The 16,969-nt window shown below is 38.8% G+C and overlaps 1 protein-coding gene across 2 annotated transcripts in view; it reads left to right on the top strand.

The window, feature by feature from the left end:
- The first annotated feature begins 9,352 nt into the window (after positions 1 to 9,352).
- Positions 9,353 to 16,969, top strand: part of nr5a1a (nuclear receptor subfamily 5, group A, member 1a) — a 35,157-nt gene continuing 27,540 nt past the window's right edge. The window contains exons 1-4 of one of the 2 annotated variants that reach the window (XM_028577969.1): positions 9,353 to 9,582; positions 13,036 to 13,154; positions 14,295 to 14,436; positions 15,380 to 16,023. In XM_028577969.1, coding sequence (XP_028433770.1) covers positions 9,561 to 9,582; positions 13,036 to 13,154; positions 14,295 to 14,436; positions 15,380 to 16,023 — 927 coding nt within the window. In that variant the 5' untranslated portion in view covers positions 9,353 to 9,560. Of the gene's footprint in view, positions 9,583 to 13,035; positions 13,155 to 14,294; positions 14,437 to 15,367; positions 16,024 to 16,969 lie in introns of both variants that reach the window. The other variant, XM_028577968.1, reaches the window with a different exon arrangement.

The following is a 16,969-nucleotide window of genomic DNA, read 5'->3' as shown; positions in this document are numbered from 1 at the left end:
AATAACTGACAGGACATTGTTGTATTTTAAATGTACATTCATCATTTATTTAAATTGATTATATCATAGGGAATACATGTACTCTCTCAGAGTAAGTGTATAACCTAAATATATAGCCAACACTCATAATTATTGGTAATGATGCCACAGATCAATTACTGTACATAGCATAAGGCATACACAAACTGCTGCAGAAAGGCCTTATGGACCCTTAAAAGCATGACCCACATGCACACAAAACTATACATTGGATTATAGCATTTATTTCAAATCTTCCTAATAAGTCATACGTTTGAGACAGTCCCAGTGATGAGGCCTGTTAACCAACAGGGGGTGCCAAATTCAGAATGTTCTTTTTTCTTCTTTTCTGTATAAAGCATGCACACTTACACTTACCTCTACTTCTGACCTGATATTGTACATACAAATCTATTTGCAACCCAGCAAGACCCTTACTGTTAAGCGGTTTATATTTCTGATCCATGCTGCTAACCTGACCTTTGGCATTGCATATTGTATATATTTTGGATTTGCATCATATTCTCATTTTTAGGTTGCAGCTCTTTCCTATTTTGCATTGCAACTGCTGCACAGCAATTTCCCTCAGGATAAAAGTTCTATCTTAAAATATCATTTAGCTTTTTGATTTTATTGTCTTGTTTGATAAATAAGATAAGACAAGATAAGAAGCCTGTAATGTCATTATATTACAATGACAACAACAAAATTGTGAATGCCCCTGCCAGAGGTGCTTAAAGGAAACTTGCTTAAAATTGCACACATCAGTAAAATGAATGTAAGAACAATAATAAAAGACGATACAATGTGAGAAATGGGGTGCAGAGTCATTATGTGAGTGTTTTTTGTCTTTACAGTCAATATCAAGGCATGTGTCAAATGGTAATTGTTGCCAGGGCCTGGGTCTTATCCATTTACAACTTCTTCCACTCTGACAGATTCAGGTATCTTCAGCATCTTTGTCAAGTTCTGTGAGAGGGATTTAAGAATATCTTTTTAGTGCAAATTTCTCATATGGGAAGTTGTAAACACTTCCCTGGTTGATTAAAATTATTACCCAGGCTCCCGTGGAGGGACTTAAGTTGATTTTTTTTCAAAATTATCTATGAGGGCACTCATACACGCAAAGTAGAAAAGTGACAAGAGAGGAGGGGAAATGAATGCTAGCGTAAATGGTTAGAGGAACTGAATTTGATCCTTAAAGGCAATTTAATCTGTCCTCAGTTTCAGGATAACAGCAAAACGACCTAGAGATTTCCTAGAAATGTCAGCAAAATTCCAGGAAGTAGCATAACAATTTTATTCCTCCAATAAAAGGTTTTAGAGAAGAGGTCAGATTGATAAATGAGCTCCTTTGGCATCTCTTTTGCACTCTCAATCCATCTTTAACATTAACAAAGCAGTTTGAGTTGGCTATAGCAGGGGTCATTTAATGGTTTTATTAAGCCAAGTGAAAGAGAGATGGAAGAGATGTATACATTATATACATGTATTATATATTATATTATAAAATTGAGTTGCTTATTAAACTGGGCCTACAATAACTTGTGGGCGGCCTAAAGCGTTTATACATCTTTTAGTTTATTATTATTATTATTAACATAATAATAGTTGTTTTAATGTTGTAATGTTAAACATACATGTGGCACAGTAAATCTTTTCATTAACTGTATCTGTGGATGGCTACCTTAGCGACTACCTTCAGGGCTTTCCCCGCCATTGTAAGGTTTAGGTGCAGCACACAAGCCATTTTGGGCAGCACCTAAGCCAAATGAATGTAACTAAAAAAGGCTTTTCTCAGATGTAATGATTGCAGTAATACTCTTTGGCCAGTTTTGTCTTTAAAGTGGCTATATGTAACTTTCAGTTTGTGTTGATTTCAGCGGTCCCTTTGCACAAAAGCGCTAGTGTTTTTACCACACCTGCTGTCGTAAAGGTATTTTCTTTACGGTGCTGTATTGCCCATTGTAGATTACTGAGTTAATGTTACCGGGAGGTCATATACACGCGATGAATGTTTTGGTCAGACAGAAAATCATTCATTTACCATAAGAGAATACGTTGCAGATGCATCGTTGCACTTCAAGTGTTGCATACGGTAACTTAGCCTACTTTGGATGTCTCGTGGGCTAAACCGGGTATCACTGTCACTGTGTCACGAGCCAAAGCATTAAGAGTTTGTTGTAGCAACCAAGTAATAACTTAGATTAATATAGCGGATTCCATGAAACCCAAGGACGCTTTACACAAGCACAAGGGGACAAGGGAAAAGAAAATAAGCCAACACAAACACAGAATAAGAGGAATAAAACATACGCGGTAAATGGAAGGGGGACGTCATTCAGTGTCAGCTGCTGACGTACAACCACATCGCGCATTGTAAAGTTATTTCATGAATGAAAAAGACGTATTACAGACCTGACTGGATACACTAACACAGGCTTTTCCTGTGTTACAAGGAAATCTGTGTTACTGTAGCGCCGTCTACCTGCCGTAAATCATTTTGTGACTTCGCGGGGAAAAATTGGACACGGGCAAAGGCATTAATAAAAACTATATAAAAGTAGCGCTCTTTTCACTTGTAGTCTTGTTTGCTGTTACAGATACATATACAGATACAACACTTTTTCTGCACGAGATACATATAGTCACTTCAAGATTTTTGAGTGCCGTATTTATGATGTGCTCCAGCCTTTCCAACATTTCAGACACAGATATGGTGATAATAACGGCCCAAAATGATGTGAAAAAGAGACGCAAAACTACCACAAAAGGGCACAAAGCGACTACAAAGAGATGCCACATGACCACAGAGACCCCAAAACAACCCCAAAGGAAGCAGATATGACCAAAAAGAGACACAACACGGCTACACAGAGACACAAAAACCCACAAAGAGAGACAAAATGTATGGGGAAATTGCATTATTTATGAAGTAGTAGGGCTAGTATTAGCATGAAAGCCCGAAATTCCACATAGGGAGGTTGGATAGAGTGGTGGATGGGTCAAACAACACAGGACTTTCACCCAGGAGACCGGGGTTCGCGTCCCGTGTGTCAACTTTCCTAAACCTAACTGTCCCGTTCTTCTTTTCCTAAACCCAACTGTCCCGTTCTTCTTTTCCTAAACCTAACTGTCCCGTTCTTCTTTTCCTAAACCCAACTGTCCAGTTCTTCTTTTCCTAAACCTAACTGTCCCATTCTTCTTTTCCTAAACCCAACTGTCCCGTTCTTCTTTTCCTAAACCCAACTGTCCCGTTCTTCTTTTCCTAAACCTAACTGTCCCATTCTTCTTTTCCTAAACCTAACTGTCCCGTTCATCTTTTCTTGAACCCAACTGTCCAGTTCTTCTTTTCCTAAACCCAACTGTCCAGTTCTTCTTTTTGTAAACCCAACTGTCCTGTCCTTCTTTTCCTTAAACCAACTGTTCCATTCTTCTTTTCCTAAACCCAACTATCCCGTTCTTCTTTTCCTAAAACCAACCGTCCCGTTCTTCTTTTCCTAAGTTCACGTTCGCCCAAAATATGAATGAGTTCATGAACTATCGTTCAATGAACGCGTTCAGGCAGAACACTGCTAATACCATACTGTAGAAATACTCTGTTACAAGTAAAAGTTGTGCATTAAAAATGTTACTTAAGTAAAAGTATGTAGCTAAGTATCATCAGGAAAATGTAGTTAAATTAAAGAAAACTCCTCTCCATTTGAGAAAGTGGAAAGGATCCAAACAGTTGTGTGTTTAATGGTCTAATAATTTAGCTGGACTTGTAGGCCGTTATATAGTTGGGTAGTTTAATTTATAATAAAACATCAGATTTTATAAACTACATGTGTTTTGTGTGCAAAATTCTTAATGTGTAAGTAACTAAAGCTGTCATAGTAATGTAATGGAGTAAAAAGTACAACATTTCTCTTTGAAATGTAGCGGAGTAGAAGTAGAAAGTGGCAGGAAAAGAAAAGACCCAAGTAATGTACAAGTACCTCAACATCTGTACTTAAGTACAGTACTCGAGTAAATGTACTCAGTTACATTCCACCACTGGTAAGATCAGAATCAGTATCAGAAAAGGTTTTATTGCCACAATAAGTTACACTTATGTGGAATTTGCACAACAACAAGCAAACAAACATTAAACATTAATATGAAATAAACAATAAATACAGAAACAAATATACAAAATAACTGTTGCATAAGGAAGAAGAGGCTGAATGGGTTGAGTGCAGTATGTGCAAAGAATATAAAATATGTGCATATATAAGACATTTTAAGGTTATGAAAGGGTTATCTAGAAAAGGGGTCTTCAATGTTTTTTAAGCCATGGACCCCTTAACTGAGAGAGCCCCCTACTACATATTAACTTAATATTGTGTAATATTAAGTTGCATATTAAACTGGCCCTTCAATAACATGTAGGGCGGCCTAAAGCCTTGATACCTTTTTAGTTCATAGAATACTAAGCTATTAAAATACAAAATAAGAAATTGTTGGCATTTATTTCTATTTCTATTTTATTAAAATCATGTTTTAATGTTAAACATACATGTGTCACAGTGAATCTGATGGTGAATGGATGGCTGCCTTAGTGACTACATTACCTATGGGCCAGTAAGCCTTTCATTAATGTTTTCTTTTCAAAAATAGATGATTTTTATTTCCTAATAATATGTTGGATTCATGTTAAAACATTTTACTTTTTGAAAAAATTATAATGTGGTGCCCCCTCTGCAGTAACTCTGAGGGTTGTTGAAGATATCTGATCTAAACAATAAAGTTCTGTATTACTGTATGACTTATAGAACTGGCTTAACTCAGAGGAGAAAAAGTGAAACTGTCATTCTTATTGTCTAATTGGGACATTTCTGGTGAATTACAGGAGAGCTGAATGGACATTTGCAGGACCCCATCTCCTCAAGGACGGTCAGGGGGGGGGTCTGGAAAAATTGGAGAGTGATGGTCCTGAGATCAGGAGGGAGTGGAGCCCAAAGATAGAGAAACCTTCACTTTACTGCAGAGACTGAACCCAGCTGACAGGAATCAAAGACAGTGAATGGATTCGGACGTTTCAGGTTGACTTCAGTCATCTCTCTGTTTCCTGTCTTTAAAACCATAGGCTTAATTAACAGGGAGGATGTTGCGGAGGAGGGTCTGACACAGCATTCCGGGATGGGAGAATACTGGAACTCGTAGCCGGCCGGCTACGATATCCATGACGCCGAGCGGCAGTTGCTAGCTGTTTAAGCCGCTACAGAGCTTCGTGACGCGGCTACAGACCTCCGCCGAATATTGGGCTTTTTGACGGGGTTCGGTTTCTGCCGAACCTTAGAATTTTTTTCCACCGAACCCTACGCATTCACTACGCTGGTCGCCGTAATAACGCCGGCGTTCATTACGAGAAGTTGTCTACGTAGGTGGACCGTTCAATGCAGTAGGCTGTGAGAAAGTGAAAATGGTGAAAAGTGTTGTTTGGCAGTACTTTCAGTCAAAAGAAGGCGATTCAAGTCGAGCTACGTGTTCAATTTGCAATGCCGATTTGTCTCGTGGTGGCGAGGACCCTAAACAATTCACAACATCTGTTAAAACATTTGCGTATGAAACATCTGAAAGAATACAAGTTGTGAATGAAGGAATCTACAGACAGCAGCCAAAATGCATTAACTTCAGGTACATTACATACAGTACAGGCCAAAAGTTTGGACACACCTTCTCATTCAATGCGTTTCCTTTATTTTCATGACTATTTGCATCGTAGATTCTCACTGAAGGTATCAAAACTATGAATGAACACATATGGAATTATGTACTTAACTAAAAAGTGTGAAATAACTGAAAACATGTCTTATATTTTAGATTCTTCAAAGTAGCCACCCTTTGCTTTTTTGATAACTCTGCAAACCCTTGGTGTTCTCTCAATGAGCTTCATGAGGTAGTCACCTGAAATGGTTTTCACTTCACAGGTGTGCTTTGTCAGGGTTAATTAGTGGAATTTTTTCCCTTATTAATAAAAAAGCAAAGGGTGGCTACTTTAAAGTATCTAAAATATAAGACATGTTTTCAGTTATTTCACACTTTTTTGTTAAGTACATAATTCCATATGTGTTCATTCATAGTTTTGATGCCTTCAGTGAGAATCTACAATGTAAAAAGTCATGAAAATAAAAAGGAAACGCATTGAATGAGAAGGTGTGTCTAAACTTTTGGCCTGTACTGTACATTAATGTGTTTACTGTGTTAATGGACTAAGGATGGGAGTAGGATTCTGTATTCCGTTTCGGATTCAGCAGAATCTTTACCAGCGGATTCGGTATTTGGCCGAACCCCAAAAATCAGAATTTGGTGCATCCGTAGTTTTAATGGCCACCCATCCTTCCCAACCTCCTCCCTTTGCGGCTAGCCGCGTTCCTTTACATCGGCCGTCAATGTGGTGCATACAGCAATAAAAAAAAAAAAGTGAAATGCTCAAGAATTACAGGGCTTAACTTTTCGTAGCTTTTTGAACTAATGGTTCATGAGAACAGGCTGAATTAAATAAGAAGATTAGATTTCAGCAGACGTGACAGACCGAGGGATAGGGAGAAGCATGGGTCTACAGCTGGGGACCCTCAGCACTGTGCGTGTTTCCACACAATGGCCGTCAGCAGCCACCCACTGCTTCCTGTCTCCGCTAACAATAGACAGTTTGACTTTCCAGAGCGCTTACCAAGCAAAATGCCCTGTCAGAGTCAATTAATATTAATGCCAATGTGTTCAATTCTGCTGCTGAAACACAAGTGCTGCGACTGCTCAGCACGTCAGCCAGATCAGATAAATATAGAAATGTACAGATAAATATAGAAATGTACAGAATCACATTGTTTCAATAGCCGGTGTAAAAGTAAACTGAAATGAACATAGTAAGCCTATCTTTATATGATTAAGTGCAACATAGTATTTCTGTGTGCTCTATAATAGGCGCAGTAATGAAAACTGAAGTTTTTCATTACACCCTTACCAAACAAACGCTATGTCCAGTGCCTAATTAGCATAATATCTCAATATATATCCCAATCAGTGCTATTAATGATAAGCCTATGAACACAACAATAATGCATTTGCATGCAATTATATTCTCTTTACTTATATTTATGTATTGTTTGTTAATCTTTTGTGTGTCTTTTTGTACATTTTGCACTACCCCTCGCTGCTGCAACATTGTGAAGTTCCCCGTTGTGGGATTAATAAAGGATTTTGAATCTACACACAGTTGGCATCTACACACAGTTGGCATGCAGAACTCAGGGACGTGCACAGACGCGGGGGCTATTGCTCTAAATGCAAAGTGTATTAACCAATTGGGACATTCATTTATTGTATCGTAACAAGCTAAGACAAGTCGACTCGTATCAGCTTTCGCTAACGTTACATCTGATTGTTGGTTTAAAATTCACGTCAAATATTGACTGTAGACAATGTATAATCTAACATGAGCCTCCCTCATCTCTACAGATCACACACTAATGTAACGGACGTAACAGAGCTACGTTAGCCTGCTGCTGCTACATAGGCTGTCATTAGCTTTGGTTGATAACGTAGCCTTACACGTTAATGTTAGGCAATGCTGCGCGACGTGATGCAAACGTTGCAAGCTAAAGCTGCACGTTATTAGAAGCTCAAGTGGATTTTTTTTTTAAACTATTCACAGGGCATTTGTCATTATCTCCATCACTTTAAAAACTCACGTGAAGGCTTTCCCTCTCTTTTTCATATGCAAGTATAAAACAACGTCACGTGACTGGGGGCAGAGGGCATCGCTGAGGGCAAAATAAATGAACACAAGATTTAAGGATTTACTAATGATGGGCTTATCGTATTGATGCAGCCACGACAGGAAATACAAAATAAAAAGAAGAAAGAAAAAATTTCTTTAGGCTCTTTCTCCAGAGGGACAGCTGAGCCAATCAGGGCAAAATGGGCTGTTGCCCGGGCAACAATAGCCCGTACCTGTGCACATCCCTGGCAGAGCTTGACACCATATAACCATCTGTATCCGGTCTGGGCTATTCAGTCATCTCAAATTAAAAGTAATTGCCTGAATTGGACCAAAATGTATATTTATATATCTTGTAAGGGTGAGCCCGAACAGTCGACTGATTCAACAATTTTATCTAAGGTTTCTTGATTCGACCGATCTCACAGTCGAATCGTAGAAGTTTCTGAAAGTGTTATGAAACAAAGGATCATTTGGGGTGCCGAATGTCTGATCTTAGGTAGAATTGCTTGTTTTTTTCCCCAAGAAATCCTGATATATAATAACCTTTTTTGGTATAAATATCTGCACTAATTATAATACTTTTAATAACAACTGTTATGTGTCAGTACTTAGTAGCAGTGGTGGAATGTAACTAAGTACATTTACTCAAGTAACTGTACTCAAGTACACATTTGAAGTAGGTCCTTACTTGTACTTAACTAGAGTCTTTTCTTTTCATGCCACTTTCTACTTCTACTCCGCTACATTTCAGAGAGAAATGTTGTACTTTTTACTTATCTGACCCCCATTCCCCCTTTAATTACGCCTATGCCAGCACCCTAAAAAAATTATTGCAAAAAAAAAAAAAAAAAAAAAACTCTGTGTTACTATTCTGAGCTAAGGAGTTCTGCTCTGGGAATATCACAACACTGAAAACCCCAAATCTAGATGCTGAGATAATTCAGAAAATAATTCTGAGCCATTTTCATAAAAAAATGCTTGTCAGCCATTAAGTCAGAATCACATAATCTCAAATTTTATATATATATATATATATATATATATATATATTTTTTTTTTTTTTTTTTTTTTTTTTAATTGATACTGCATTTTGGAAATGTCTGCTCTTGCATAGATACATATCCAATTTCCTTGTAACAACACCTCACCTTTGCGGCAATGGGCCTGTGGCTCAGCATTAAAGGAAGTTTTCTCAGAATTGTCAGTGTAATTCTAGTTAGGCCTACATAATTCAGTGTTTCCCCTATCGTAATGCTCCAAAATGATTTTAAAATGCAGAGTTAGCACAATAGAATAATGTTTTAAAGAAGTTACATTAAAACGGTTCCAGGCACCTCTAAAGCTCTGATCCCAGACTCTGCCCTAAATGAAATAGTCTGTAAACGTTTGAATCATTTTTGGCTGATTGCATATGAAGTGTGTCTCCTCCATCAGCAGCGCTCCGTTCTCCTGTCCAGGCATTTCCACGGATGAGGCAGCGGAGCGTCTGTCCGTCACGTGACTCGGCCTCCACCAATGGCTGCACGGCAGTCTAACTTTTGTGATAAGGGAAGCGCAGTAAAGAGCGAGCGGACTGAAGGAGTTTCACTCGGAGATCTTTAATGGTCTGCATCAACACGCACTTCTACTGGCTCCTAAAGCGGCAGTGTTACATTCACTGACCATACGGATTCCTATTGCTCTTTTTTCTTCTTCTCATTTTGTTCCCCTCCGCATGCTCATGCAAGGCTGCAGCAACACATCCAGCTTTTAATTCTCAGACAATCATCACTAACTGGCTATAGCTGCTGTTCCAATGTTGGGAGACAAGGCTCACGGTAAGTCCGTCTATTATTCTACAGGCTGTGTTCTGCATTCACAGCTTCATTATCCATAATACATAAGCCTATGACTTTTTTTTTTTCGAATCAAGAACCAACCAACTTAAACTCAATAAATTCAGGTAAAGGTTGGAGCAAAAACTCCATGGCCTGAATCCTGCATGCCATAACTCCAAGGCATCCACAGCTCCCTATAGTCTGTTGTGTAATTATTAGGATGAATAATTGTCTGATAACGAAATTACAGCAATGCTTTATAGCCTAGCCAAACACAGTGTTAGCCCCGTTATAGAACGGCAATTAACTGAACCAACAACCCAGCTACAGTAAGAATGGGATGGCACTTTTGTTTTTTAGGTAGGTGAATTTAAAAAAACAAAACAATCATTTAAAAATTCTACCATCAATTGTCAAATGTTATGGATAACAATTAACAAAAAATGAAATAGAAAATAATACAATAGAATAAAAGTCTATAGTTACTCATCTTAAAACCTTCTGACGGTTTTTATAGAATCTCTTGGAATCCTAATGTAGCGAAACAACAAAATAAAAAGAAAGAAATAGGTTAATTATTTAAAAATGTAAAAAATAATTCGTGGCTATAATAGACGAATAATAATAATAATAATAATAATAATAATAATATAGCCTATATTATATGTAATTATATATTATTATAAAAATATAAAATACGAATTTGTAATTAATAACCATATTATTAATATAAGTATTATTATTAGGCCTGTGTGATGCCTGGTGCTGATGGCGCGCGCCCCCAAGGAGAGCCCTTGTAGCGCGCGTATCCCCCGGACTGCTTGCCTCCTCGCGAGACGCCTCTGTTTCAGGCCTGCGCATCTGCAGCTGAATCCCCGCGCGCTCCCTGTCATCCACTTCACTTCCACTCTTTCTTTCGTGTTTTAATATTTAATATGGCGTGTTGTCGGCAATATCGGCTAATATAGAATATTTCCCATGTCACTGTGTGTTAGGCTACTGCACACAGGCTGTACCGTTCACCGCTCCGGCGTCGACGGGACTCCGACGGCGGGCTTTTCTTCTTTTTTTTTTTGTTCAAATCATATTCATCACTATCAATTAACACGTGCTACTGAGTGAGTGATTCATTTCATTTAACTTTATACACTCGCGGATACATTTCAGTTAAATTTGATTTACAGTGTCAAATCACAGGAGTTATCCCAGGACACTTTACAGCTAGAGTAGGCCTGTAGACCCCGCTATGGTTTACAGAGACTCAGCAATTTCCCGCCCCAAGAGCGAGCATTTGGTGCGACAGTGGCGAGGAAAAACTTCCTTTAACCAGACAGTAACGTGGGACAGACCCTGGCTCTTGGTGGGTGGCTACCTGCCGCTGCCGGTTGGGACACACAGAGAGACACTACATGTACATAAATATGATTCATAATAACCATAGCAGTTGGCTTCCTCTGTCACCTATAGTTTCACCTTGAGGTCGGTGGCAGTGGCATCCACTTCCACAGAGTGGAGTCCGAGTCTGAATACGTCTTTAAACACGATACATGGCGTGTGCTAATGCGGCCATCTTTAGCTAGGCTATATTTGACTTTGGAGAATAGTTTGCCCGCCGTGATAAATCCAGTCTAAATGAAATGCATGCCTGTGTGGAGCGGTTTCAAACTGGTGGAAATAAAAAAAAGGTCTAGATATAGGCTATATATATATATATATATTATCTTCATATATCTTCATTTTTAATAGTTGTAACTTTATCAGTCCGTATGAAGCCTACAGCATCGGACACGTTTATGATGTAGGTCTCATATTTGCTACAGTCATGAACTGAGGAAGTTTAGCCTACTGAAAAAGGACCATTTTATAGGCCCACACAGCAAATATTCTACATCAACGCAGATCATGTAGCCTATAGTATTAAAGCTGCTCAATTCATTAAGATATTTAGATATTTTAAGTATAAACATATTCTATATTATAGATAGATATATAGCCTATATAGCCTATAATATATTATTCTGTTAACATGATTGTTATTAGGCTTTATTAAATAAAGCCTAATAACAATCCTGTTAACTGTTGTCTATAAATAGCATAACATTGCATGGCTTTGTTATTATTATTATTATTATTGTTATAGCCTACTTCAGACCTATAATTTCGATCAAATAAATACATAGATAAATTACCTATTTTCTTTTCTTCTTGCCTTTATTCGTTCATTTTTAATGTCAGATTAAATCGCATTAAATGTGACAGCAACAATTACAACTCGACAGCACTGAAACCGTTTCACATTGTTCAAACTGCATTTGAATGAATGAGGCAAACCACTAAGAAATGTCATTTCTTCATTAAAGAAGACGGCGCATTATTATGTCTGCGAATAGAAGAAACTGATGGTGAAACACGATCAGATTAAAAGCCATCACTGTAACGAAGGCTCAAAATTAGCACCATCCACCAGCCTAATGCCGGTAAATATGCAAATGGTTGGTAGATTTCCTTTACTCGCCAGCCAAAAAAGTAATGTTAAACTATTGAGTGACTGGTCAAATTTGAACCTTCACTAACCATTTGGCTGGTGGACAAAAAAGTAAATGTTGCACTCTGATTGTAACCCACATGAATTGTATGGCTTCGTTTTTTATTTTTATATTGAGATTTTTCGATATACATCACCCACAGAGAATCGTGCATGCTACATTTGCATTGAGTTAGTTGATGCATGTGCCTGTGTGTGAGTGAGTGTGTGTGTGTGTGTGTGTGTGCGAGCGAGCGCGTGCGTGCACGCGTGTCTGTGTGTGTGTGTGTGTGTGTCTGTGATTATATATATAAATTGATTTACATACCGAAAGTTACGTTTAATTTAATTTAAATCACCATTCATTCATTTGATTACAAAATGAATGACAAACTTCAGCTTGGCAATTTTTCATTTTGTGTGTAAGTAAGTAAGTAAGTAAAGTTTATTTGTATAGCACCTTTCACAGATAAAAATCGCAATGCGCTTCACAATAAAATGTAATACAATACAACAAATTAAAATACAAGAACAATTTAAATACAAATAGAAAATATAACAAACAACCATAAAAACACATCGACTAACTAAAAGCCTGCTTGAAAAGCAGAGTCTTCAATCGCTTTTTAAAAAGATTTTTCACACAATGTAGAGAGGGAGGCAAGTCATTCCACAGCCTAGTGTGTGTGTGTGTGCGTGCGTGCGTGAGTGAGTGAGTGAGTGAGTGAGTGTGCGTGCGTGCGTGCGTGCGCGCGCGCGCGTGTGTGTGTGTGTGTGTGTGTGTGTGTGTGTGTGAGAGACTATATAAATAAATGTTTAAAATGACCATTCATTCATTGAATAACTTACTAAAATTCAGCTGGGCAATTTTTCATTTTGTGTGTGTGTGTGTGTGTGTGTGTGTGTGTATGCGCGCAATTGTGTCCCAGGTGTCACTTTGAAGGTTATGGAATACACATATGATGACGACCTGGAGGAGCTGTGTCCTGTGTGTGGAGACAAAGTGTCCGGATACCACTACGGCCTGCTCACGTGCGAGAGCTGCAAGGTAACGCATCCAACCTCCAACAGATAAAAAAACATCTATCTATATATATATATATATATATATATATATATATATATATATATATATATATATATATATATATGTAGGCAGATCTGGTGATTACTCTCTTCAGACCCATGCAGTGGAAGAGAAACAACAACGTACAAATACATGTATACAATTATTCATCAAACATTTAGAGAAAGTTTTCATTCTCAGTTCATGTCAACAAACATTGTAACAATGTAGAAAGGGAGGCAAGACATTCCACAGTCTAGTGTGTGCGTGCGTGCGTGTGTGTGAGACTATAAATAAATGTTTAAAATGACCATTCGTTCATTGAATAACTTATTAAAATTCAACCCCCAACAGAAAAAAAATGTAAAAATAAAACTCATTCTCACCTTAAACAAATGGAATTAGACAGCCTAGTCCTGAACACCAACAACTGTTATAGACAGGATGATAGTTTAATGTAGAAGAGGGGAAAACGGATCTGTCCGACGTGTTGTTTACACTTCGTTATCTACCGTGCTTTTTATTGTGAACAGCTCGATGCTTTGTTTAGTAAGACATAAACAGATATTGATTTTGCAAATATGCATGATGTTCAAAGACTGAGATGGCTGGTCACATGTGAAACAGACATTTGCAAGTTATCTTGAGAAAGTCTGGGAGAAGAGAAAAACAAGCTGAGACGATTAGTAGATTTGTTTGTATGCACTGTTTGTCTTTTTTATTTAATATTTGTTTGTTGTCATCATTTACTGTGTCATATATATATATATATATATATATATATATATATATACAGAAGAAAAAAACAAGAAACAAAATATATATATATTGTTTCTTGTTTCTTGTTATTCATGTATTTCTCCACATGATTTGTACAGTATATGCGAGACCGGAAGATGTCTGTTGAATAGGCTGGTGGTGTCCATGTGGGATGGGCCACATATTTTGCATGACACACAAATAAAATAAAAGTAACTAACTAGCTAACTATAGTATTTGCTCTTTAAATGGCTGTTGCCATTGTGGTCAATATAATAACTTGTCCAGACGCGTCATTTTATTTCGAGGGCTTTAGGTTTGCGTGTTAAAATATTTAACAGCATTCATGTCTCTGTGTTTCAGGGCTTCTTCAAGAGGACGGTGCAGAACAACAAGAGGTACACGTGCGCGGAGAACCAGGAGTGTAAAATAGACAAAACGCAGAGGAAGAGATGTCCTTTCTGTCGCTTCCAGAAGTGCCTCAACGTCGGGATGCGGCTAGAAGGTACACTTTACACACCTGGAGTTATAATGTATTAGTTAGTCTTTTCACCATAATATAATAATATTCATTGGCTAATAATGACAATAATATCAATAATCCAGAGCTGAACTTTGGGTCCTCCACTTTGGAGTAAAATTGAAATTTTGAGCATATCAGACACTTCATTTTTTCCTTCATTCTGTTGAATTTCTGTGCCTTTTTCTGCATTAAATTTATGGTGCAAATGTCTTTAATTATGTAAAGGAACGTTATCACTATATTTATGCCATTATTTGGGAGCAAAATAAAATCGTAGGGATTTATGTTTTTTTGCCACTGTTGCACATTTGTCATTGTGCAGTTCATGGTATTTTAATTCCAACAGTAATTTCAATAATGGACCTGTGGGCACTTATTTGCGTGTATTCATTTTGAAAGTCATTTTTACAATTTAATGATATGATTATTATCATAAAAAAAAAAAAAAAAAAAAAGCCTTTACATAGCCTATTTTTTTGGTGATTTGTGTGCCGGTGGCTCTCATGTTGTTTCCTATACACATGGGATGGGATTCATTCCCAGACAGCAATGCAGGAAAGCACCTGCTTCCGTAGCAGAAAAAGGACACATTCTTGACTTACTGATAAAACCCCCGAGACTCCCCTGTTTTAAATCAAACGCTCTATTTAGACTACAAGAAGGAGTGGAGCTCCACAGACTCTGGGGATTCTTCTCAGCCCTAAAAAGGGAAGTCTAAATGACCAACATGTCCGTTATTTAGGGGATAGTTGGGGATACTGGTGAAATGCAAGTTCTGATTTGCCTCCCTGCTGTTAACGGTTCAATGCTTGTCTTTCAAAAAAGGGTGGATCTTGGCAGCGCGGAAGAATTCAGTAGAGTCGGTGTGTTCATCTGTAAATCTGTTTTTCACCTCTTGTCTCTTGTGTGACAGCGGTACGCGCAGACCGCATGCGTGGGGGGAGGAATAAATTTGGCCCCATGTACAAGAGAGACAGGGCCTTGAAGCAGCAGAAGAAGGCTTTGATACGATCCAATGGCTTCAAGCTGGAGAGCGCGGCGCCTCCGCCGGCATCTCCTCTGCAGGCCGACTACGGCTTCCCCGGCTCCCTGCACAGCCTGCCCGCCATCTCCAAAAGCCTGCTCCCCTCCACCCCGACCTCCATCACGCCTACAGACTACGAGGCCAACCTCTACGGACCCCCATCCCTGGGCATGGCCATGCAGTCCCACGTGCCCCTCGCCGCTCAGTACCAGTACACATCCTTCCCCGGCAGGGCCATTAAAGCCGAGTGCCCCGACTACACCAGCTCCCCCGAGTCTCTGACAGGATACCCGTACCCCGACATGTACCCGTCGGCCTCGCCGCAGCCGCCCAGCCTGCCGCCGCTGGTGCTGGAGCTGCTGCGCTGCGATCCGGACGAGCTGGCGGTGCAGAGCAAGATCGTGGCTCACCTGCAGCAGGAGCAGAGCGGCCGCGGGCGGCTGGACAAGCCCAGCACCTTCAGCCTCATGTGCCGCATGGCAGACCAGACGCTCTTCTCCATCGTGGAGTGGGCTCGGAGCTGCATCTTCTTCAAGGAGCTCAGGGTGAGTCCTGAATCCATTTATCCTACGTATATCCTCATGCTCACACAGGCACATATGCGCACGCTCCAAATGGTGGAGGATAAGGTGACGTTTTACAGCTGAACACGACACACTTCTTTTATGCAATAGCCCAGTCTTTAGCCCCGTCTTATTACAACACAGCTTTGGTTTGTCTCCCTTCCATTAACCCGATTTCATACACATTGTACTCCAGTGGTTCTCAAACCTTTTTGCCCATAATGTACAAGCCAAGTACCCCGTGTACAGTACAAAACATTTTTGGTATAAAAATAAAAAAAAAAAGCCTATATAGAGAGGTACAGTGCTGCACCTGTTTCGGCAGGCTGTAACTGAAAAACACGTAAATGCTAGCTTGCATTTCAAATGTTTAGAATCCATCACTAAATCCATTCGTCATCATAGCATAATTTGTTTTAGGAATCACGTGTTAAAAAAAATAAATAAATAAATAAAACTCACGTAACCCCTGCTGCAGCTGTAATTGGCCCAACAATCATAATGTGTTTCCATCTGTTTAGGAATGTACAAATTAAAACTGAGATTTGAAATTCAAAAATGGCCAAAAGCCAGAAGTGTCCCCTAACAAGCGCTCAGAAAATGGCTGGACTTTCTAACACTGGTTGCATCTTTTGAATACCTTCTCCCATCAAACGTGGGAAATCAAAAACAAGCTACCGAATGGAAAAAAAATTAACATTGAAGTCAAACTTATTACCTGTCTCATTTAATGCCTCAAATAAACTTATCAATCCTTCCAGAAAAATGCGGAGTTTTTTGGTGATTGTTGCGGGCAAAAATCCTTGATTATGAGGCACGTTTTCTTAAAAAATGCGATGGAATATGCGGAATATTTATGCAATTTTATGCGATGAAATTGCGGGAACTTGCAAAAATTGCAGTTTGATGAAAAAGAGAAAAAAAAGTG

This window comes from Perca flavescens, chromosome 5, assembly GCF_004354835.1.
Source record: "Perca flavescens isolate YP-PL-M2 chromosome 5, PFLA_1.0, whole genome shotgun sequence".
In the NCBI taxonomy this organism is placed as follows: domain Eukaryota; kingdom Metazoa; phylum Chordata; class Actinopteri; order Perciformes; family Percidae; genus Perca; species Perca flavescens.
The sequence above is the reverse complement of the archived record's forward strand: the minus strand, read 5'-3'. Positions and strand labels throughout refer to the sequence as shown.